The 27,230-nt window shown below is 55.6% G+C and overlaps 1 protein-coding gene across 1 annotated transcript in view; it reads right to left on the minus strand.

The window, feature by feature from the left end:
* Window positions 1–27,230, minus strand: part of si:ch211-167j9.5 (tyrosine kinase receptor Cad96Ca) — a 50,493-nt gene that overhangs the window by 9,892 nt on the left and 13,371 nt on the right. Inside the window, exons 5-8 of the mRNA XM_060848242.1 lie at window positions 24,455–24,593; window positions 23,648–23,746; window positions 20,364–20,524; window positions 19,890–20,021 (exon numbers count right to left, since the gene is read on the minus strand). Of these exons, the coding sequence (XP_060704225.1) occupies window positions 19,890–20,021; window positions 20,364–20,524; window positions 23,648–23,746; window positions 24,455–24,593 (531 nt within the window). The remainder of the gene's footprint in view (window positions 1–19,889; window positions 20,022–20,363; window positions 20,525–23,647; window positions 23,747–24,454; window positions 24,594–27,230) is intronic.

Genomic DNA, 27,230 nt, shown 5'->3' on the forward strand with positions numbered 1-27,230 from the left:
CTCCCCGAGACCAACCCGAGACCACTCCCCGAGACCAAGCCCCGAGACCACTCCCCGAGACCAACCCGAGACCACTCCCCGAGACCACTCCCCGAGACCACTCCCCGAGACCAAGCCCCGAGACCAAGCCCCGAGACCACTCCCCGAGACCACTCCCCGAGACCAAGCCCCGAGACCACTCCCCGAGACCACTCCCCGAGACCACTCCCCGAGACCACTCCCCGAGACCAACCCGAGACCATTTCCCGAGACCACTCCCCGAGACCAACCCGAGACCACTCCCCGAGACCACCCCGAGACCACTCCCCGAGACCACTCCCCGAGACCACTCCCCGACACCAACCCGAGACCACTCCCCGAGACCACTCCCCGAGACCAACCCGAGACCACTCCCCGAGACCAAGCCCCGAGACCACTCCCCGAGACCACTCCCCGAGACCAACCCGAGACCACTCCCCGAGACCACTCCCCGAGACCACTCCCCGAGACCAACCCGAGACCACTCCCCGAGACCAAGCCCCGAGACCACTCCCCGAGACCACTCCCCGACACCAACCCGAGACCACTCCCCGAGACCATTTCCCGAGACCACTCCCCGAGACCAACCCGAGACCACTCCCCGAGACCAAGCCCCGAGACCAAGCCCCGAGACCACTCCCCGAGACCACTCCCCGAGACCACTCCCCGACACCAACCCGAGACCACTCCCCGAGACCACTCCCCGAGACCAACCCGAGACCACTCCCCGAGACCAAGCCCCGAGACCACTCCCCGAGACCACTCCCCGAGACCAACCCGAGACCACTCCCCGAGACCACTCCCCGAGACCACTCCCCGAGACCATTTCCCGAGACCACTCCCCGAGACCAACCCGAGACCACTCCCCGAGACCACCCCGAGACCACTCCCCGAGACCACTCCCCGAGACCACTCCCCGACACCAACCCGAGACCACTCCCCGAGACCACCCCGAGACCACTCCCCGAGACCACTCCCCGAGACCACTCCCCGACACCAACCCGAGACCACTCCCCGAGACCACTCCCCGAGACCACTCCCCGAGACCAAGCCCCGAGACCACTCCCCGAGACCACTCCCCGAGACCAACCCGAGACCACTCCCCGAGACCACTCCCGAGACCACTCCCCGAGACCAAGCCCCGAGACCAAGCCCCGAGACCACTCCCCGAGACCACTCCCCGAGACCAAGCCCCGAGACCACTCCCCGAGACCACTCCCCGAGACCACTTCCCGAGACCACTCCCCGAGACCAACCCGAGACCACTCCCCGAGACCACTCCCCGAGACCAAGCCCCGAGACCACTCCCCGAGACCACTCCCCGAGACCAACCCGAGACCACTCCCCGAGACCACTCCCCGAGACCAACCCGAGACCATTTCCCGAGACCACTCCCCGAGACCAACCCGAGACCACTCCCCGAGACCACCCCGAGACCACTCCCCGAGACCACTCCCCGAGACCAAGCCCCGAGACCACTCCCCGAGACCACTCCCCGAGACCACTCCCCGAGACCAACCTGAGACCACTCCCCGAGACCACTCCCCGAGACCACTCCCCGAGACCAACCCGAGACCATTTCCCGAGACCACTCCCCGAGACCACTCCCCGAGACCACCCCGAGACCACTCCCCGAGACCACTCCCCGAGACCACTCCCCGAGACCAAGCCCCGAGACCACTCCCCGAGACCATTCCCCGAGACCATTCCCCGAGACCAAGCCCCGAGACCACTCCCCGAGACCAACCCGAGACCACTCCCCGAGACCACTCCCCGAGACCAAGCCCTGAGACCAAGCCCCGAGACCACTCCCCGAGACCACTCCCCGAGACCACTCCCCGAGACCAAGCCCCGAGACCACTCCCCGAGACCACTCCCCGAGACCAAGCCCCGAGACCACGCCCCGAGACCACTCCCCGAGACCAACCCGAGACCACTCGCCGAGACCACTCCCCGAGACCACTCCCCGAGACCACAACCCGAGACCACTCCCCGAGACAAACCCGAGACCACTCTCCGAGACCACTCTCCGAGATCAACCCGAGACCACTCCCCGAGACCACTCCCCGAGACCACTACCCGAGACCAAGCCCCGAGACCACACCCTGAGACCACTCCCCGAGACCACTCCCCGAGACCAACCCGAGACCACTCCCCGAGACCACTCCCCGAGACCAAGCCCCGAGACCACTCCCCGAGACCACTCCCCGACACCAACCCGAGACCACTCCCCGAGACCAACCCGAGACCACTCCACGAGACCAAGCCCCGAGACCACTCCCCGAGACCAACCCGAGACCACTCCCCGAGACCACTCCCCGAGACCACTCCCCGAGACCAAGCCCCGAGACCAAGCCCCGAGACCACTCCCCGAGACCACTCCCCGAGACCAAGCCCCGAGACCACTCCCCGAGACCACTCCCCGAGACCACTCCCCGAGACCAAGCCCCGAGACCACTCCCCGAGACCACTCCCCGAGACCAAGCCCCGAGACCACTCCCCGAGACCACTCCCCGAGACCACTCCCCGAGACCACTCCCCGAGACCACTCCCCGAGACCAAGCCCCGAGACCACTCCCCGAGACCACTCCCCGAGACCACTCCCCGAGACCAAGCCCCGAGACCACTCCCCGAGACCACTCCCCGAGACCAAGCCCCGAGACCACTCCCCGAGACCACTCCCCGAGACCAACCCGAGACCACTCGCCGAGACCACTCCCCGAGACCACTCCCCGAGACCACAACCCGAGACCACTCCCCGAGACAAACCCGAGACCACTCTCCGAGACCACTCTCCGAGATCAACCCGAGACCACTCCCCGAGACCACTCCCCGAGACCACTACCCGAGACCAAGCCCCGAGACCACACCCCGAGACCACTCCCCGAGACCACTCCCCGAGACCAACCCGAGACCACTCTCCGAGACCACTCCCCGAGACCAAGCCCCGAGACCACTCCCCGAGACCACTCCCCGACACCAACCCGAGACCACTCCCCGAGACCAACCCGAGACCACTCCCCGAGACCAAGCCCCGAGACCACTCCCCGAGACCAACCCGAGACCACTCCCCGAGACCACTCCCCGAGACCACTCCCCGAGACCAAGCCCCGAGACCAAGCCCCGAGACCACTCCCCGAGACCACTCCCCGAGACCAAGCCCCGAGACCACTCCCCGAGACCACTCCCCGAGACCACTCCCGAGACCACTCCCCGAGACCAACCCGAGACCATTTCCCGAGACCACTCCCCGAGACCAACCCGAGACCACTCCCCGAGACCACCCCGAGACCACTCCCCGAGACCACTCCCCGAGACCACTCCCCGACACCAACCCGAGACCACTCCCCGAGACCACTCCCCGAGACCAACCCGAGACCACTCCCCGAGACCAAGCCCCGAGACCACTCCCCGAGACCACTCCCCGAGACCACTCCCCGAGACCAACCCGAGACCACTCCCCGAGACCACTCCCCGAGACCACTCCCCGAGACCACTCCCCGAGACCAACCCGAGACCACTCCCCGAGACCACTCCCCGAGACCACCCCGAGACCACTCCCCGAGACCAACCCGAGACCACTCCCCGAGACCACTCTCCGAGATCAACCCGAGACCACTCCCCGAGACCACTCCCCGAGACCACTCCCCGAGACCAACCCGAGACCACTCCCCGATACCACTCCCCGAGACCACTCCCTGAGACCAACCAGAGACCACTCCCCGAGACCAACCCGAGACCACTCCCCGAGACCACTCCCCGAGACCACTCCCCGAGACCACTCCCCGAGACCAAGCCCCGAGACCACTCCCCGAGACCACTCCCCGAGACCACTCCCCGACACCAACCCGAGACCACTCCCCGAGACCACTCCCCGAGACCAACCCGAGACCACTCCCCGAGACCAAGCCCCGAGACCACTCCCCGAGACCAACCCGAGACCACTCCCCGAGACCACTCCCCGAGACCACTCCCCGAGACCAAGCCCCGAGACCAAGCCCCGAGACCACTCCCCGAGACCACTCCCCGAGACCAAGCCCCGAGACCACTCCCCGAGACCACTCCCCGAGACCACTCCCCGAGACCAACCCGAGACCACTCCCCGAGACCACTCCCCGAGACCACGCCCCGAGACCAAGCCCCGAGACCAAGCCCCGAGACCACTCCCCGAGACCACTCCCCGAGACCAAGCCCCGAGACCACTCCCCGAGACCACTCCCCGAGACCACTCCCCGAGACCACTCCCCGAGACCAACCCGAGACCACTCCCCGAGACCAAGCCCCGAGACCACTCCCCGAGACCACTCCCCGAGACCAAGCCCCGAGACCACTCCCCGAGACCAAGCCCCGAGACCACTCCCCGAGACCACTCCCCGAGACCAACCCGAGACCACTCCCCGAGACCAAGCCCCGAGACCACTCCCCGAGACCACTCCCCGAGACCAAGCCCCGAGACCACTCCCCGAGACCACTCCCCGAGACCAACCCGAGACCACTCCCCGAGACCAAGCCCCGAGACCACTCCCCGAGACCACTCCCCGAGACCAAGCCCCGAGACCACTCCCCGAGACCAAGCCCCGAGACCACTCCCCGAGACCACTCCCCGAGACCAACCCGAGACCACTCCCCGAGACCACTCCCCGAGACCACTCCCCGAGACCAACCCGAGACCACTCCCCGAGACCACTCCCCGAGACCAAGCCCCGAGACCACTCCCCGAGACCAATTCCCGAGACCACTCCCCGAGACCACTACCCGAGACCACTCCCCGAGACCACTCCCCGAGACCACTCCCCGAGACCAACCCGAGACCACTCCCCGAGACCACTCCCCGAGACCAACCCGAGACCACTCCCCGAGACCACTCCCCGAGACCAAGCCCCGAGACCACTCCCCGAGACCAATTCCCGAGACCACTCCCCGAGACCACTACCCGAGACCACTCCCCGAGACCACTCCCCGAGACCAAGCCGAGACCACTCCCCGAGACCAAGTCCTAAGATAAGCCCAAGACCAATCCCCAAGACCATCCCTGAGACCGGCCTTAGACTAGGACCTGAGACCACTTCCCAAGACCAGACCCCAAGACCACACACCAAGACCAATCCCGAGACCAGGCCCCAAGGTCACCCTCCAAGACCATTCCCTGAGACCAACTCCTGAGACCACTCCCTGAGAGCAGGCCCCAAGACCACCCTCCAAGACCAATCCCCGAGGCCAGGCCCCAAGACAGGATGCCAAGTCCAGGACCTGACCATTCACTGACAGGGCCCCAGCCTGGAGCACAGTTTGTTTGCCTGACTTGAGGCCAGGATATACTGACATTGGAGGCAGCTCAGTGTAGGAACACTCACCTAATTCCTGGGATGAAGGGTTGCGTCATTCAGAGAGGTTGAGGAGGTTGGCACTACTTGCTCATTGGAGTTTAAAGAATGAGAGGTGACCTGATTATAAAAGATTCAAAGCAGACTGACATGGTAGATGCTGAGAGGATATTACACTGAGGGAATCGAGAACAAGGTGCACTTTAAAATTAAGATGTGGGGAGCCAGTTAAGATGCTGATTGGAAGCAGTTTTCATTCAGACAGTTGTTGAATTTTCAACCCAAATTTTATAACACTGGGGTACAGCACTGGTGGGGACAGGTCTGTCACTGCATAACACTGGGGTACACTCCTGGTGAGGGGCAGGTCTATCACTGTGTAAAACTGGGGTAAAATACTGGGGGGGACAGGTCTGTCACTGTATAACACTGGGGTACAGCACTGGTGGGGATAGATCTGTCACTGTATAACACTGGGGTACAGTACTGGTGGGGACAGGTCTGTCACTGTATAACATTGGGGTAGAGTACGGATGGGGACAAGTCTCTCACTGTATAACACTGGGGTACAGTACTGGTGGGGACAGATCTATCACTGAATTACACTGGGGTACAGTCCTGGTGGGGACAGATCTGTCACTGTGTAATACTGGGGTACAGTCCTTGGTGGGGGCAGGTCTGTCACTGTATAACATTGGGGTAGAGTACTGGTGGGGACAGGTCTATCACTGAATTACACTGGGGTACAGTACTGGTGGGGACAGGCCAGTCACTGTATAACATTGGGGTAGAGCACTGGTGGGGACAGGCCAGTCACTGCATAACACTGGGGTACAGTACTGGTGGGGACAGGCCAGTCACTGTATAACACTGAGGTACAGTACTAGTGGTGACAGGTCTGACGCTGTATAACACTGGGTACAGTACAGGTGTGGACAGGTCTGTCACTGTATAATACTGGGGGACAGTACTGGTTGGGACAGGTCTGTCACTGTATAACACTGGGCTACAGCACTGGTGGGGACAGGCCAGTCACTGTATAACACTGGGGTACAGTACTGGTGGGGACAGGTGTGTCACTGCATAACACTGGGGTACAGTACTGGTGGAGACAGGTCTGTCACTGCATAACACTGGGGAACAGTCCTGGTGGGGACAGATCTGTCACTGTATAACACTGGGTACAATACTAGTGGGGATAGGTCTATCACTGCATAAGACTGGGGTACAGTCCTTGGTGAGGGCAGATCTCTCACTGTATAACAATGGGGTACATTACTGGTGGGAACAAGTCTGTCACTGTATAACTGTGGGGTACAGTCCTGATGGGGGCAGGTCTGTCACTGTATAACACTGGGGTACAGTACTGGTGGGGACAGGTCTATCGCTGTATAACACTGGGGGGTAGGTCTGTCATTGTATAACACAGGGGTACAGTACTGGAGGGGACAGGTCAGTCACTGTATAACACTGGGGTACAGCACTGGTGGGGATAGATCTGTCACTGTATAACACTGGGGTACAGTACTGGTGGGGACAGGCCAGTCACTGCATAACGCTGGGGTACAGTACTAGTGCAGACAGGCCTGTCACTGTATAACACTGGGGTACAGTACTGGTGGGGACAGGTCTGTCGCTGTATAATGCTGGGGGACAGTACTGGTTGGGACAGGTCTGTCACAGTATAACACTGGGCTACAGCACTGGTGAGGACAGGCCAGTCACTGTATAACACTGGGGTACAGTACTGGTGGGGACAGATCTATCACTGAATTACACTGGGGTACAGTCCAGGTGGGGACAGATCTGTCACTGTATAACACTGGGGTACAGTACTGGTGGGGACAGGCCAGTCACTGCATAACACTGGGGTACAGTACTGGTGGGGACAGGCCAGTCACTGTATAACACTGAGGTACAGTACTAGTGGTGACAGGTCTGTCGCTGTATAACACTGGGTACAGTACAGGTGTGGACAGGTCTGTCACTGTATAATACTGGGGGACAGTACTGGTTGGGACAGGTCTGTCACTGTATAACACTGGGCTACAGCACTGGTGGGGACAGATCTATCACTGAATTACACTGGGGTACAGTCCTGGTGGGGACAGATCTGTCACTGTATAACACTGGGGTACAGTCCTGGTGGGGACAGATCTGTCACTGTATAACACTGGGGTACAATCTGGTGGGGACAGGTCTGTCACTGCATAAAACTGGGGTACTGTCCTTGGTGGGGTTAGGTCTGTCACTGTGTAATACTGGGGTACAGTACTGGTGGGGACAGGTCTGTCACTGTAACACTGGGGTACAGTACTGGTGGGGACAGGTCTGTCACTGTATAACACTGGGGTACAGTACTGGTGGGGACAGATCTATCACTGAATTACACTGGGGTACAGTCCTGGTGGGGACAGATCTGTCACTGTGTAATACTGGGGTACAGTCCTTGGTGGGGGCAGGTCTGTCACTGTATAACATTGGGGTAGAGTACTGGTGGGGACAGGTCTATCACTGAATTACACTGGGGTACAGTACTGGTGGGGACAGGCCAGTCACTGTATAACATTGGGGTAGAGCACTGGTGGGGACAGGCCAGTCACTGCATAACACTGGGGTACAGTACTGGTGGGGACAGGCCAGTCACTGTATAACACTGGGGTACAGTACTGGTGGGGATGGGTCTGTCACTGTATAACACTGAGGTACAGTACTAGTGGTGACAGGTCTGTCGCTGTATAACACTGGGTACAGTACAGGTGTGGACAGGTCTGTCACTGTATAATACTGGGGGACAGTACTGGTTGGGACAGGTCTGTCACTGTATAACACTGGGCTACAGCACTGGTGGGGACAGGCCAGTCACTGTATAACACTGGGGTACAGTACTGGTGGAGACAGGTCTGTCACTGCATAACACTGGGGAACAGTCCTGGTGGGGACAGATCTGTCACTGTATAACACTGGGTACAATACTAGTGGGGATAGGTCTATCACTGCATAAGACTGGGGTACAGTACTTGGTGAGGGCAGATCTCTCACTGTATAACACTGGGGTACATTACTGGTGGGAACAAGTCTGTCACTGTATAACTGTGGGGTACAGTCCTGATGGGGGCAGGTCTGTCACTGTATAACACTGGGGTACAGTACTGGTGGGGACAGGTCTATCGCTGTATAACACTGGGGGGTAGGTCTGTCATTGTATAACACAGGGGTACAGTACTGGAGGGGACAGGTCAGTCACTGTATAACACTGGGGTACAGCACTGGTGGGGATAGATCTGTCACTGTATAACACTGGGGTACAGTACTGGTGGGGACAGGTCTGTCACTGTATAACACTGGGGGACAGTACTGGTTGAGACAGGTCGGTCACTGTATAACACTGGGCTACAGCACTGGTGGGGACAGGCCAGTCACTGTATAACATTGGGGTACAGTCCTGGTGGGGACAGATCTATCACTGAATTACACTGGGGTACAGTCCTGGTGGGGACAGATCTGTCACTGTATAACACTGGGGTACAGTACTGGTGGGGACAGGCCAGTTACTGTATAACACTGGGGTACAGTACTAGTGGTGACAGGTCTGTCACTGTATAACATTGGGGTAGAGTACGGATGGGGACAAGTCTCTCACTGTATAACACTGGGGTACAGTACTGGTGGGGACAGGTCTGTCACTGCATAACACTGGGGTACAGTACTGGTGGGGACAGGCCTGTCACTGTAACACTGGGCTACAGTCCTGGTGGGGACAGATCTGTCACTGTATAACACTGGGGTACAGTACTGGTGGGGACAGGTCTGTCACTGTATAACACTGGGGTACATTACTGGTGGGGACTGGTCTGTCACTGTATAACAGTGGGGTACAGTCCTGATGGGGGCAGGTCTGTCACTGTATAACACTGGGGTACAGTACTGGTGGGGACAGGTCTGTCACTGTATAACACTGGGGCACAGTACTGGTGGGGACAAGTCTGTCACTGTATAACACTGGGGTACAGTACTGGTGGGGACAGGCCTTTCACTGTATAACACTGGGGTACAGCACTGGTGGGGATAGATCTGTCACTGTATAACACTGGGGTACAGTACTGGTGGGGACAGGTCTGTCACTGCATAACACTGGGGTACAGTACTGGTGGGGACAGGTCTGTCACTGTAACACTGGGGTACAGTACTGGCGGGGACAGGTCTGTCAGTGTATAACACTGGGGTACAGTACTAGTGGTGACAGGTCTGTCACTGTATAACATTGGGGTAGAGTACGGATGGGGACAGGTCTGTCACTGCATAACACTGGGGTACAGTACTGGTGGGGACAGGTCTGTCACTGTAACACTGGGGTACAGTACTGGAGGGGACAGGTCTGTCAGTGTATAACACTGGGGTACAGTACTGATGGGGACAGATCTGTCACTGCATAACACTGGGGTACATTACTGGTGGGGACTGGTCTGTCACTGTATAACAGTGGGGTACAGTCCTGATGGGGGCAGGTCTGTCACTGTATAACACTGGGGTACAGTACTGGTGGGGACAGGTCTGTCACTGTATAACACTGGGGCACAGTACTGGTGGGGACAGGTCTGTCACTGTATAAAACTGGGGTACAGTACAGGTGTGGACAGGTCTGTCACTGTATAACACTGGGGTACAGTACTGGTGGGGACAGGCCAGTCATTGTATAACACTGGGGTACAGCACTGGTGGGGATAGATCTGTCACTGTATAACACTGGGGTACAGTACTGGTGGGGACAGGCCAGTCACTGTATAACACTGGGCTACAGTACTGGTGGGGACATGTCTGTTATTGTATAACACAGGGGTACAGTACTAGTGGGGACAGGTCTGTCACTGCATAACGCTGGGGTACAGTACTAGTGCAGACAGGCCTGTCACTGTATAACACTGGGATACAGTACTGGTGGGGACATGTCTGTTATTGTATAACACAGGGGTACAGTACTAGTGGGGACAGGTCTGTCACTGCATAATGCTGGGGTACAGTACTGGTGTGGACAGGTCTGTCACTGTATAACACTGGGGGACAGTACTGGTGGGGACAGATCTGTCGCTGTATAACACTGGGGTACAGTACAGGTGTGGACAGGTCTGTCACTGTATAACACTGGGGGACAGTACTGGTTGGGACAGGTCTGTCACTGTATAACATGGGGTACAGTACTGGTGGGGACAGGTCTGTCACTGTAACACTGAGGTACAGTACTGGAGGGGACAGGTCTGTTATTGTATAAGACAGGGGTACAGTACTAGTGGGGACAGGTCTGTCACTGCATAACACTGGGGTACAGTACTCGTGGGGACAGGTCTATCGCTGTATAACACTGGGATACAGTACAGGTGTGGATAGGTCTGTCACTATAACACTGGGGGACAGTACTGGTTGGGACAGATCTGTCACTGTATAACACTGGGGTACAGTACTGGTGGGGACAGGCCAGTCACTGTATAACACTGGGGTACAGTACTAGTGGTGACAGGTCTGTCACTGTATAACATTGGGGTAGAGTACGGATGGGGACAAGTCTCTCACTGTATAACACTGGGGTACAGTACTGGTGGGGACAGGTCTGTCACTGCATAACACTGGGGTACAGTACTGGTGGGGACAGGCCTGTCACTGTAACACTGGGCTACAGTCCTGGTGGGGACAGATCTGTCACTGTATAACACTGGGGTACAGTACTGGTGGGGACAGGTCTGTCACTGTATAACACTGGGGTACATTACTGGTGGGGACTGGTCTGTCACTGTATAACAGTGGGGTACAGTCCTGATGGGGGCAGGTCTGTCACTGTATAACACTGGGGTACAGTACTGGTGGGGACAGGTCTGTCACTGTATAACACTGGGGTACAGTACTGGTGGGGACAGGCCTTTCACTGTATAACACTGGGGTACAGCACTGGTGGGGATAGATCTGTCACTGTATAACACTGGGGTACAGTACTGGTGGGGACAGGTCTGTCACTGCATAACACTGGGGTACAGTACTGGTGGGGACAGGTCTGTCACTGTAACACTGGGGTACAGTACTGGCGGGGACAGGTCTGTCAGTGTATAACACTGGGGTACAGTACTAGTGGTGACAGGTCTGTCACTGTATAACATTGGGGTAGAGTACGGATGGGGACAGGTCTGTCACTGCATAACACTGGGGTACAGTACTGGTGGGGACAGGTCTGTCACTGTAACACTGGGGTACAGTACTGGAGGGGACAGGTCTGTCAGTGTATAACACTGGGGTACAGTACTGATGGGGACAGATCTGTCACTGCATAACACTGGGGTACATTACTGGTGGGGACTGGTCTGTCACTGTATAACAGTGGGGTACAGTCCTGATGGGGGCAGGTCTGTCACTGTATAACACTGGGGTACAGTACTGGTGGGGACAGGTCTGTCACTGTATAACACTGGGGCACAGTACTGGTGGGGACAGGTCTGTCACTGTATAAAACTGGGGTACAGTACAGGTGTGGACAGGTCTGTCACTGTATAACACTGGGGTACAGTACTGGTGGGGACAGGCCAGTCATTGTATAACACTGGGGTACAGCACTGGTGGGGATAGATCTGTCACTGTATAACACTGGGGTACAGTACTGGTGGGGACAGGTCTGTCACTGCATAACACTGGGGTACACTCCTGGTGAGGGGCAGGTCTATCACTGTGTAAAACTGGGGTAAAATACTGGGGGGGACAGGTCTGTCACTGTATCACATTGGAGTACAGTACTGGTGGGGACAGGCCTTTCACTGTATAACACTGGGGTACAGCACTGGTGGGGATAGATCTGTCACTGTATAACACTGGGGTACAGTACTGGTGGGGACAGGTCTGTCACTGTATAACATTGGGGTAGAGTACGGATGGGGACAAGTCTCTCACTGTATAACACTGGGGTACAGTACTGGTGGGGACAGATCTATCACTGAATTACACTGGGGTACAGTCCTGGTGGGGACAGATCTGTCACTGTGTAATACTGGGGTACAGTCCTTGGTGGGGGCAGGTCTGTCACTGTATAACATTGGGGTAGAGTACTGGTGGGGACAGGTCTATCACTGAATTACACTGGGGTACAGTACTGGTGGGGACAGGCCAGTCACTGTATAACATTGGGGTAGAGCACTGGTGGGGACAGGCCAGTCACTGCATAACACTGGGGTACAGTACTGGTGGGGACAGGCCAGTCACTGTATAACACTGAGGTACAGTACTAGTGGTGACAGGTCTGACGCTGTATAACACTGGGTACAGTACAGGTGTGGACAGGTCTGTCACTGTATAATACTGGGGGACAGTACTGGTTGGGACAGGTCTGTCACTGTATAACACTGGGCTACAGCACTGGTGGGGACAGGCCAGTCACTGTATAACACTGGGGTACAGTACTGGTGGGGACAGGTGTGTCACTGCATAACACTGGGGTACAGTACTGGTGGAGACAGGTCTGTCACTGCATAACACTGGGGAACAGTCCTGGTGGGGACAGATCTGTCACTGTATAACACTGGGTACAATACTAGTGGGGATAGGTCTATCACTGCATAAGACTGGGGTACAGTCCTTGGTGAGGGCAGATCTCTCACTGTATAACAATGGGGTACATTACTGGTGGGAACAAGTCTGTCACTGTATAACTGTGGGGTACAGTCCTGATGGGGGCAGGTCTGTCACTGTATAACACTGGGGTACAGTACTGGTGGGGACAGGTCTATCGCTGTATAACACTGGGGGGTAGGTCTGTCATTGTATAACACAGGGGTACAGTACTGGAGGGGACAGGTCAGTCACTGTATAACACTGGGGTACAGCACTGGTGGGGATAGATCTGTCACTGTATAACACTGGGGTACAGTACTGGTGGGGACAGGCCAGTCACTGCATAACGCTGGGGTACAGTACTAGTGCAGACAGGCCTGTCACTGTATAACACTGGGGTACAGTACTGGTGGGGACAGGTCTGTCGCTGTATAATGCTGGGGGACAGTACTGGTTGGGACAGGTCTGTCACAGTATAACACTGGGCTACAGCACTGGTGAGGACAGGCCAGTCACTGTATAACACTGGGGTACAGTACTGGTGGGGACAGATCTATCACTGAATTACACTGGGGTACAGTCCAGGTGGGGACAGATCTGTCACTGTATAACACTGGGGTACAGTACTGGTGGGGACAGGCCAGTCACTGCATAACACTGGGGTACAGTACTGGTGGGGACAGGCCAGTCACTGTATAACACTGAGGTACAGTACTAGTGGTGACAGGTCTGTCGCTGTATAACACTGGGTACAGTACAGGTGTGGACAGGTCTGTCACTGTATAATACTGGGGGACAGTACTGGTTGGGACAGGTCTGTCACTGTATAACACTGGGCTACAGCACTGGTGGGGACAGATCTATCACTGAATTACACTGGGGTACAGTCCTGGTGGGGACAGATCTGTCACTGTATAACACTGGGGTACAGTCCTGGTGGGGACAGATCTGTCACTGTATAACACTGGGGTACAATCTGGTGGGGACAGGTCTGTCACTGCATAAAACTGGGGTACTGTCCTTGGTGGGGTTAGGTCTGTCACTGTGTAATACTGGGGTACAGTACTGGTGGGGACAGGTCTGTCACTGTAACACTGGGGTACAGTACTGGTGGGGACAGGTCTGTCACTGTATAACACTGGGGTACAGTACTGGTGGGGACAGATCTATCACTGAATTACACTGGGGTACAGTCCTGGTGGGGACAGATCTGTCACTGTGTAATACTGGGGTACAGTCCTTGGTGGGGGCAGGTCTGTCACTGTATAACATTGGGGTAGAGTACTGGTGGGGACAGGTCTATCACTGAATTACACTGGGGTACAGTACTGGTGGGGACAGGCCAGTCACTGTATAACATTGGGGTAGAGCACTGGTGGGGACAGGCCAGTCACTGCATAACACTGGGGTACAGTACTGGTGGGGACAGGCCAGTCACTGTATAACACTGAGGTACAGTACTAGTGGTGACAGGTCTGTCGCTGTATAACACTGGGTACAGTACAGGTGTGGACAGGTCTGTCACTGTATAATACTGGGGGACAGTACTGGTTGGGACAGGTCTGTCACTGTATAACACTGGGCTACAGCACTGGTGGGGACAGGCCAGTCACTGTATAACACTGGGGTACAGTACTGGTGGAGACAGGTCTGTCACTGCATAACACTGGGGAACAGTCCTGGTGGGGACAGATCTGTCACTGTATAACACTGGGTACAATACTAGTGGGGATAGGTCTATCACTGCATAAGACTGGGGTACAGTACTTGGTGAGGGCAGATCTCTCACTGTATAACACTGGGGTACATTACTGGTGGGAACAAGTCTGTCACTGTATAACTGTGGGGTACAGTCCTGATGGGGGCAGGTCTGTCACTGTATAACACTTGGGTACAGTACTGGTGGGGACAGGTCTATCGCTGTATAACACTGGGGGGTAGGTCTGTCATTGTATAACACAGGGGTACAGTACTGGAGGGGACAGGTCAGTCACTGTATAACACTGGGGTACAGCACTGGTGGGGATAGATCTGTCACTGTATAACACTGGGGTACAGTACTGGTGGGGACAGGTCTGTCACTGTATAACACTGGGGGACAGTACTGGTTGAGACAGGTCGGTCACTGTATAACACTGGGCTACAGCACTGGTGGGGACAGGCCAGTCACTGTATAACATTGGGGTACAGTCCTGGTGGGGACAGATCTATCACTGAATTACACTGGGGTACAGTCCTGGTGGGGACAGATCTGTCACTGTATAACACTGGGGTACAGTACTGGTGGGGACAGGCCAGTTACTGTATAACACTGGGGTACAGTACTAGTGGTGACAGGTCTGTCACTGTATAACATTGGGGTAGAGTACGGATGGGGACAAGTCTCTCACTGTATAACACTGGGGTACAGTACTGGTGGGGACAGGTCTGTCACTGCATAACACTGGGGTACAGTACTGGTGGGGACAGGCCTGTCACTGTAACACTGGGCTACAGTCCTGGTGGGGACAGATCTGTCACTGTATAACACTGGGGTACAGTACTGGTGGGGACAGGTCTGTCACTGTATAACACTGGGGTACATTACTGGTGGGGACTGGTCTGTCACTGTATAACAGTGGGGTACAGTCCTGATGGGGGCAGGTCTGTCACTGTATAACACTGGGGTACAGTACTGGTGGGGACAGGTCTGTCACTGTATAACACTGGGGCACAGTACTGGTGGGGACAAGTCTGTCACTGTATAACACTGGGGTACAGTACTGGTGGGGACAGGCCTTTCACTGTATAACACTGGGGTACAGCACTGGTGGGGATAGATCTGTCACTGTATAACACTGGGGTACAGTACTGGTGGGGACAGGTCTGTCACTGCATAACACTGGGGTACAGTACTGGTGGGGACAGGTCTGTCACTGTAACACTGGGGTACAGTACTGGCGGGGACAGGTCTGTCAGTGTATAACACTGGGGTACAGTACTAGTGGTGACAGGTCTGTCACTGTATAACATTGGGGTAGAGTACGGATGGGGACAGGTCTGTCACTGCATAACACTGGGGTACAGTACTGGTGGGGACAGGTCTGTCACTGTAACACTGGGGTACAGTACTGGAGGGGACAGGTCTGTCAGTGTATAACACTGGGGTACAGTACTGATGGGGACAGATCTGTCACTGCATAACACTGGGGTACATTACTGGTGGGGACTGGTCTGTCACTGTATAACAGTGGGGTACAGTCCTGATGGGGGCAGGTCTGTCACTGTATAACACTGGGGTACAGTACTGGTGGGGACAGGTCTGTCACTGTATAACACTGGGGCACAGTACTGGTGGGGACAGGTCTGTCACTGTATAAAACTGGGGTACAGTACAGGTGTGGACAGGTCTGTCACTGTATAACACTGGGGTACAGTACTGGTGGGGACAGGCCAGTCATTGTATAACACTGGGGTACAGCACTGGTGGGGATAGATCTGTCACTGTATAACACTGGGGTACAGTACTGGTGGGGACAGGCCAGTCACTGTATAACACTGGGCTACAGTACTGGTGGGGACATGTCTGTTATTGTATAACACAGGGGTACAGTACTAGTGGGGACAGGTCTGTCACTGCATAACGCTGGGGTACAGTACTAGTGCAGACAGGCCTGTCACTGTATAACACTGGGATACAGTACTGGTGGGGACATGTCTGTTATTGTATAACACAGGGGTACAGTACTAGTGGGGACAGGTCTGTCACTGCATAATGCTGGGGTACAGTACTGGTGTGGACAGGTCTGTCACTGTATAACACTGGGGGACAGTACTGGTGGGGACAGATCTGTCGCTGTATAACACTGGGGTACAGTACAGGTGTGGACAGGTCTGTCACTGTATAACACTGGGGGACAGTACTGGTTGGGACAGGTCTGTCACTGTATAACATGGGGTACAGTACTGGTGGGGACAGGTCTGTCACTGTAACACTGAGGTACAGTACTGGAGGGGACAGGTCTGTTATTGTATAAGACAGGGGTACAGTACTAGTGGGGACAGGTCTGTCACTGCATAACACTGGGGTACAGTACTCGTGGGGACAGGTCTATCGCTGTATAACACTGGGATACAGTACAGGTGTGGATAGGTCTGTCACTATAACACTGGGGGACAGTACTGGTTGGGACAGATCTGTCACTGTATAACACTGGGGTACAGTACTGGTGGGGACAGGCCAGTCACTGTATAACACTGGGGTACAGTACTAGTGGTGACAGGTCTGTCACTGTATAACATTGGGGTAGAGTACGGATGGGGACAAGTCTCTCACTGTATAACACTGGGGTACAGTACTGGTGGGGACAGGTCTGTCACTGCATAACACTGGGGTACAGTACTGGTGGGGACAGGCCTGTCACTGTAACACTGGGCTACAGTCCTGGTGGGGACAGATCTGTCACTGTATAACACTGGGGTACAGTACTGGTGGGGACAGGTCTGTCACTGTATAACACTGGGGTACATTACTGGTGGGGACTGGTCTGTCACTGTATAACAGTGGGGTACAGTCCTGATGGGGGCAGGTCTGTCACTGTATAACACTGGGGTACAGTACTGGTGGGGACAGGTCTGTCACTGTATAACACTGGGGCACAGTACTGGTGGGGACAAGTCTGTCACTGTATAACACTGAGGTACAGTACTGGTGGGGACAGGCCTTTCACTGTATAACACTGGGGTACAGCACTGGTGGGGATAGATCTGTCACTGTATAACACTGGGGTACAGTACTGGTGGGGACAGGTCTGTCACTGCATAACACTGGGGTACAGTACTGGTGGGGACAGGTCTGTCACTGTAACACTGGGGTACAGTACTGGCGGGGACAGGTCTGTCAGTGTATAACACTGGGGTACAGTACTAGTGGTGACAGGTCTGTCACTGTATAACATTGGGGTAGAGTACGGATGGGGACAGGTCTGTCACTGCATAACACTGGGGTACAGTACTGGTGGGGACAGGTCTGTCACTGTAACACTGGGGTACAGTACTGGAGGGGACAGGTCTATCAGTGTATAACACTGGGGTACAGTACTGATGGGGACAGATCTGTCACTGCATAACACTGGGGTACATTACTGGTGGGGACTGGTCTGTCACTGTATAACAGTGGGGTACAGTCCTGATGGGGACAGGCCAGTCACTGTATAACACTGGGCTACAGTACTGGTGGGGACATGTCTGTTATTGTATAACACAGGGGTACAGTACTAGTGGGGACAGGTCTGTCACTGCATAACGCTGGGGTACAGTACTGGTGCAGACAGGCCTGTCACTGTATAACACTGGGATACAGTACTGGTGGGGACATGTCTGTTATTGTATAACACAGGGGTACAGTACTAGTGGGGACAGGTCTGTCACTGCATAATGCTGGGGTACAGTACTGGTGTGGACAGGTCTGTCACTGTATAACACTGGGGGACAGTACTGGTTGGGACAGGTCTGTCACTGTATAACATGGGGTACAGTACTGGTGGGGACAGGTCTGTCACTGTAACACTGAGGTACAGTACTGGAGGGGACAGGTCTGTTATTGTATAAGACAGGGGTACAGTTCTAGTGGGGACAGGTCTGTCACTGCATAACACTGGGGTACAGTACTCGTGGGGACAGGTCTATCGCTGTATAACACTGGGATACAGTACAGGTGTGGATAGGTCTGTCACTATAACACTGGGGGACAGTACTGGTTGGGACAGATCTGTCACTGTATAACACTGGGGTACAGTACTGGTGGGGACAGGCCAGTCACTGTATAACACTGAGGTACAGTACTAGTGGGGACAGGTCTGTCACTGTATAACATTGGGGTAGAGTACTGGTGGGGACAGGTCTGTCACTGTATCCTACTGGGCTACAGTACTGGTGGGGACAGGTCTGTCGCTATATAACACTGGGGTACATTGCTGTTGGGGACAGGTCTGTTATTGTATAACATAGGGGTACAATACTAGTGGGGACAGGTCTATCACTGTATAACGCTGGGGTACAGTACAGTACTGGTGCGGACAGTTCTGTCACTATATAACACTGGGGTACAGTACTCGTGGGGACAGGTCTATCGCTGTGTAAGACTGGGATACAGTACAGGTGTGGACAGGTCTGTCACTGTATAACACTGGGGGACAGTACTGGTTGGGACAGGTCTGTCACTGTATGACATGGGTACAGTCCTAGTGGGGACAGATCTGTCACTGTATAACACTGGGGTACAGTACTGGTGGGGACAGGCCAGTCACTGTGTAACTCTGGGGTACAATACTGGCGGGGACAGATCTGTCACTGTATAATACTGGGGTACAGTACTGGTGGGGACAGGCCAGTCACTGTATAACATTGGGGTACAGTACTGGTGGGGATAGGTCTGTCACTGTATAACACTGGGGTGCAGTACTGGTGGGCCAGACCTGTCCCAACCAGTACTGTGTAACACTGGGGTAGAGTCCTGGTGGGGACAGGTCTGTCACTGTATCGCACTGGGATACAGTACTGGTGGGGACAAGTCTGTCACTGTTTGACTGTGAGAATGAATCTGAAAGTGTTGTTGTTGTGATGTGATGATTCTGCTCCTTTCTGACATAATGCTGTGCTGATTATGGGGCATCTCCTTATCTATCCTGTCTCTGATGGATTGAATCCCCGGATCTCTCCAGGGAATGTGTTACACTGAGCGAGCATGCTCCTGGTCTGTAAATGCTGCAGCCAGCTGTGATCTAAATGAACGCTGCTACCTCAGTGGAAGGCAGCCACAGGCAGTATTCATTCTGTGTTCCCTGCAGTTTTACCTGTGAAGGCAGTGATGATGAGGAACAATTCACAACTCCCACAGAGAGATTACTTTCCAGATTCTGCTGCTCTGTGTCACTCCTGAAAGAGACTGCTTTGAGAAAGGAAAGAGTTGCTGATCATACTCACCCCTCTTCCTTTCTTACACTTCACGGCTCCTGTGTTGGACAGATCAGCAGCTAGACTGAACTCTGCAATCTTGCACTCTTGTGGAAATCGACCCACCAGAATGTTTCTTGCTGCCAAGTCCCGGTGGGCAATCTGCTGGGCATCAAGCAGCATCATTGAGCTCGACTGACCCAAACCCAGCCACACCAAACCAAATTAAAACTGCACCAAGGTGGACCAAGCTGTACTACTTTGCATTGAGCCGCACTGACCAGAACCAAACTGAGCCGAGCCGAGCTGCACTGAGCCTCACCGACACAAAACTGAGCTGGGTCACACTGAGGCCAGCAACATCAAATCAAACCAAACCGAAATGGGCCCCACTGAACTGCACCGACTAGAACTGAACCGAGCTGATCCATGCTCAGCAATACCAAACTGGGCCTGACAGGGCTGACCTGTGCCAAGGTAGGCTGTACCGAACTAAGTACTTACCTTTTTTGAAGCAATGTGCTCCATCCCCAGTGAAATGAAATAGGCAGATAATGTCAGCTGCGTTTGCAGGTCCTTACAGCTGGACAACTGGGGCCTGTTATTCTGTAAAAAGGTTTTCAGATTCCGACTTCCCACATGTTCCATTATCAGGATGTAGGGCTCTGTAACAGACAGGGCACTGGCTCAGAGCGGGAGGATGGCCCTCACATTTACCCCCTACTGCCCCCTCCACACACACACACCCCACACACTCCACCATATCCAACCTCCCACACCCACCCTCACTACCTCCCTATAACGTCCACACACACAGACAGACATCCTCACCCACCTCCAACCCCCCCCACACACACGGACATCCATCCCACACCACTCCTAACCACCTCACACACACTCTCACACACGCCCCCACACACACACTCACACACAACCCCCCCCACACACTCACACACAAATCCCCACACACCCTCACACACAAACCCCTACACACACTCTCTCACACACACACCCACACACAACTCCCCCCACACACACTCTCTCACACAACTCCCCCCACACACACTCTCTCACACACACCCCCACACACACTCTCACACACACACCCCCACACACCCCTACACACCCCTACACTCACACACACACCCCTACACTCACACACACACACCCCTACACTCACACACACACTCTCACACATCCCCCCACACACACACTCTCACACACAGCCCCACACACACTCTCTCACACAACTCCCCACACACTCTCTCACACACACCATCACACACACTCTCACACATGCCCCCCCAAACACTCTCACACACCCCGACACACATAAACCCCCACACACTCTCATACACACCATCACACACACACTCACACACAAACCCCCCACACACTCTCACACACACCCCCTACACACTCTCACACACACCCCCCCACACACTCTTACACACACCCCCCCACACACTCTCACACACACACCCCCACACACTCTCACACACACACCCCCACACACTCTCACACACAACTCCCTACACACTCTCACACACAACTCCCTACACACACTCACACACAACTCCCTACACACACTCACACACTTTCACACACACACTCTCACATATGCCCCCACACACACTCTCACAAACAACCCCCCCACACACACTCTCACACACACACCCCCCCCACACACACACACACACACAAACCCCCCACACACTCTCTCACACACACTCCCACACACAACCTCCCCACACACACTCTCTCACACACACCCCCACACACACTCTCTCTCACAGACCCCCACACACACTCTCTCTCACACACACACCCCCACACACAATACCCCCACACACACTCTCTCTCACACACCCCCACACACAACACCCCCACACACACTCTCTCTCACACACCCCCACACACAACCCCCCACACACACTCTCTCTCACACACCCCCACACACACTCTCTCTCACACACCCCCACACACAACACCCCCACACACACTCTCTCTCACACACACCCCCACACACACTCTCTCTCACACACACCCCCACACACAACACCCCCACACACACTCTCTCTCACACACCCCCACACACAACACCCCCACACACAACACCCCCACACACACACTCTCTCACACGCCCCCACACACAACACCCCCACACACACACTTTCTCTCACACACACCCCCACACACAACACCCCCACACACACTCTCTCTCACACACCCCCACACACAACACCCCCACACACAACACCCCCACACACACACTCTCTCACACGCCCCCACACACAACACCCCCACACACACACTTTCTCTCACACACCCCCCCACACACTCTCTCTCACAGACCCCCACACACACTCTCTCTCACACACACACACCCACACACAATACCCCCACACACACTCTCTCTCACACACCCCCACACACAACACCCCCACACACACTCTCTCTCACACACCCCCACACACAACCCCCACACACACTCTCTCTCACACACCCCCACACACACTCTCTCTCACACACCCCCACACACAACACCCCCACACACACTCTCTCTCACACCCCCCCCCACACACACTCTCTCTCACACACACCCCCACACACAACACCCCCACACACACTCTCTCTCACACACCCCCACACACAACACCCCCACACCCCCACACACAACACCCCCACACACACACTCTCTCACACGCCCCCACACACAACACCCCCACACACACACTTTCTCTCACACACCCCCCCACACACTCTCACACACACCCCTACATTCTCACACACACTCTCACACATCCCCCCACACACACAGCCCCACACACACTCTCACACCCCCACCACACACACACACCCTCTCTCATATACCCCCACACACCCTCCCACACACACATACACTCTCACACACACACTCTCACACACAATTCCCCACACACACTCACACACAACCCCACACAATTCCCCACACACACTCACACACAACCCCACACATTCCCCCCACACACACACACTCACACATCCCCCCCCACACACACACTCACACATCCCCCCCCCACACACACACACATCCCCCCCACACACACACACACATCCCCCCCCACACACACACATCCCCCCCACACACACACACACGTCCCCCCCACACACACACACACGCGTCCCCCCCACACACACACTCTCTCACACAACTCCCCACACACACACTCTCACGCACACACCCACACACACTCTCACGCACACACCCACACATGCTCACACATCCCACACACACACACGCTCACACACCCCCCCCACACACACTCACACACCCCCCCACATACACTCACACACACCCCCACACACACACTCACACACACCCCCACACACACACTCACACACCCCCCACACACACACACTCACACACACACCCCCCCACACACACACTCACACACACACCCCCACACACACACCCCCACACACACACTCTCTCACACACACACACACCCACACTCTCTCACACCCCTCCCCCACACACACACTCTCTCATACACCCCCACACACACTCCCTCACACCCCTCTCCCACACACACTCTCTCACACCCCTCCCCGACACACACTCTCTCACACCCCTCCCCGACACACTCCCTCACACCCCTCCCCCACACACACTCCCTCACACCCCTCCCCGACACACACTCCCTCACACACCCCCCACACATATACACACACACACACACACACACCCACACACCACCCCCACCCCACACACACACACACACACACACACACAGACACACATTTACCCTGTGAGATGTTCCACTCCAAGAGCTGGATGATATTCTTGTGATAGCCCAGTTTGTTCATGATGCCAATCTCCATCTGCAGTTTCTGCCGGGATACAGCTACCAGAGGCAATGGGATAGGTTACAGACAGTGACACAGTGTCACCCGGACATTCCTGCCACCGCAGGAACTGTAAAACCTGCACCCACACCTCCTCCCTCACCTCTATCCAAGGCCCCAAAGGAGCCTTCCACATCCATCAGAGTTTTACCTGCACATCCACCAATATCATTTATTGTATCCGTTGCTCTCTACATTGGGGAGACTGGACACCTCCTAGCAGAGCGCTTCAGGGAACATCTCTGGGACACCCGCACCAATCAACCACACCGCCCCGTGGCCCAACATTTCAACTCCCCCTCCCACTCTGCCGAGGACATGGAGGTCCTGGGCCTCCTCCATCACCGCTCCCTCACCACCCGACGCCTGGTGGACGAAGGCCTCATCTTCTGCCTCGGGACCCTCCAACCCCACGGCATCAATGTGGACTTCATCAGTTTCCTCACCTCCCACGCTCAATTCCAACCCTCCAACTTGGCACCGCCCTCATGACCTGTCCATCTTCCTTCCCACCAATCTGCTCCACCCTCCTCTCCCACCTATCACCTTTACCCCCACCATCCCCTCAGCTCCCAGCCTCATTCCTGACGAAGGGCTTGTGGCCGAAACGCCGACTCTCCTGCCCCTCGGATGCTGCCTGACCGGCTGCATTTTTCCAGCACCACACTCTTGACTGATCACGTACAGCCCCATTTCCAGTGACTTACCCCTCATGGTCAGCTTGCAGGTGACCAGCCGATGGCCCTTGCAGTTTCCCCGGGTGATTTTTGCTCGATAGAACTTCCCTTGTTTCCCAATCTTCAAAACCTCGAGTAAGGAGAGGTCTTCCACACTGAACTGCACGGGCTACAAACAACAGAGCAAACAACCAACCCCAACCCGGGGGGGGGGGAAATGGGTGAGTCCAATAGGAACAGCAACAGGCTATTCAACCCCTCAAGCCTGCAACCCCTTCCTTGAGATCACAGCTGATCTCCCACAACAAGACCCACCCAATCCCTCAACACAACCCCACACAGCCATTACTCTTTGAATCCAAAGGTCAATCAATTTAAGTGTTTGACATACCTGATCACAAATATACCCCAGTACCTGTACATACTGATATACCTCGATACAGCACACACTGATAAACCTCAGTACCCATACACACTGATATACCCCATACCTGTACACACTGATATATCTCAATGCCTGTACACACTGATATATCTCAATGCCTGTACACACTGATAGACCCCATACCTGTACACACTGATATATCTCAGTGCCTGTACACACTGATAGACCCCATACCTGTACACACTGATATATCTCAGTGCCTGTACATACTGATAGACCCCATACCTGTACATACTGATACATCCTGTACTTGCACACACTGATAGACGCCATTACAGTACACACTGATATACCCTATACCTGTAAACACTGATAAACTTAAGTACAGCACAGTTCACACTGATATACCCTGGTATAGTACACAGTGATATACCGAGGAGAAAGTGAGGTCTGCAGATGCTGGAGATCAGAGCTGAAAATGTGTTGCTGGAAAAGCGCAGCAGGTCAGGCAGCATCCAAGGACCAGGAGATTCGACATTTCGGGCCAGAGCCCTTCTTCAGGAATGAGGAGAGTGTGCCAAGCAGGCTAAGATAAAAGGTAGGGAGGAGGGACTTAGGGGAGGAGCATTGGAGATGCGATAGGTGGAAGGAGGTCAAGGTGAGGGTGATAGGCCGGAGGGGGGGTGGGGGCGGAGAGGTCAGGAAGAGGATTGCAGGTTAGGAAGGCGGTGCTGAGTTCGAGGGATTTGACTGAGACAAGGTGGGGGGAGGGGAAATGAGGAAACTAGAGAAATCTGAGTTCATCCCTTGTGGTTGGAGGGTTCCCAGGCGGAAGATGAGGCGCTCTTCCTCCAACTGTCGTGTTGTTATGGTCTGGCGATGGAGGAGTCCAAGGACCTGCATGTCCTTGGTGGAGTGGGAGGGAGAGTTAAAGTGTTGAGCCACGGGGTGGTTGGGTTGGTTGGTCCGGGCGTCCCAGAGGTGTTCCCTGAAATGTTCCGCAATTAGGCGGCCTGTCTCCCCAATATAGAGGAGGCCACATCGGGTGCAGCGGATGCAATAGATGATGTGTGTGGAGGTGCAGGTGAATTTGTGGCGGATATGGAAGGATCCCTTGGGGCCTTGGAGAGAGGTAAGGGAGGAGGTGTGGGCGCAAGTTTTGCATTTCGTGCGGTTGCAGGGGAAGGTGCCGGGATTGGAGGTTGGGTTGGTGGGGGGTGTGGACCTGACGAGGGAGTCATGGAGGGAGTGGTCTTTTCGGAACGCTGATAGGGGAGGGGAGGGAAATATATCCCTGGTGGTGGGGTCCGTTTGGAGGTGGCGGAAATGACGGCGGATGATACGCTGTATACGGAGGTTGGTGGGGTGGTAGGTGAGAACCAGTGGTGTTCTGTCCTGGTGGCGGTTGGAGGAGCGGGGCTCAAGGGCGGAGGAGCGGGAAGTGGAGGAGATGCGGTGGAGGGCATCGTCGATCACGTCTGGGGGGAATCTGCGGTCCTTGAAGAAGGAAAAACAAACATTTCTTCCTAGCCATATCGGAAATTAAAGACAGTAAGTACCAAAATCTTTCATGTACTTAACCCCACAGTCCGGATTCCTCAACTGTTCCAGAATCTTCCATCGGCCTCCAAAATCAGTCCGGCGCCATTAACCACGCGGCCGCTACAGCACCCGCGGCAACAACTGCCGCCGCGGACCATGACGTTACTTCGCCCCCACCGACCTCGCAGCCTCGGCGATCGCCGCCAGGCAACCGCCTCCACAATCGCCAGGAAGACCATCGCCGACGGATTCGCGACCTCCGCGGCTATTGGGAATAACACTGTTTCTGTCGTCGCCACAGCCACGTCCGCCCCCAATGACATCACTAACCTGCATGACCACAACGCTGCATGTGTCTCCGCCCCCACGCCGATCTCCATCACCACGCCCAACTCCGCCCCCACGCCGATCTCCATCACCACGCCCAACTCCGCCCCCACGCCGATCTCCGTCACCACGCCCAACTCCGCCCCCACGCCAATCTCCGCCCCCAGCCCACGCCTAACCCCGCCCCCACTCCCAGCTCCAGCCCCACACCAGGTCCTAGCTCCCAGCCCTGCCGTGTTTTCACCATCCCTCCAGAACTAACCCTCTCTGAGGATGAAAGATCAGTCCTCAGCAGGGGCCTCACCTTCATTCCTCCGTGCTTCACCATGGACACCCAGTCCCTGTACACCCCCATCCCCCATCACGAAGGACTTAAAGCCCTCCGCTTCTTCCTTTCCCACCGCACCAACCAGTACCCTTCCACTGACACCCTCCTTCGACTGACTGAACTGGTCCTCACCCTGAACAACTTCTCCTTCCAATCCTCCCACTTCCTCCAAACTAAAGGAGTTCCCATGGGCACCCGCATGGGCCCCAGCTATGCCTGTCTCT

Source organism: Hemiscyllium ocellatum, chromosome 31, assembly GCF_020745735.1.
Source record: "Hemiscyllium ocellatum isolate sHemOce1 chromosome 31, sHemOce1.pat.X.cur, whole genome shotgun sequence".
Taxonomy (NCBI): Eukaryota; Metazoa; Chordata; class Chondrichthyes; order Orectolobiformes; family Hemiscylliidae; genus Hemiscyllium; species Hemiscyllium ocellatum.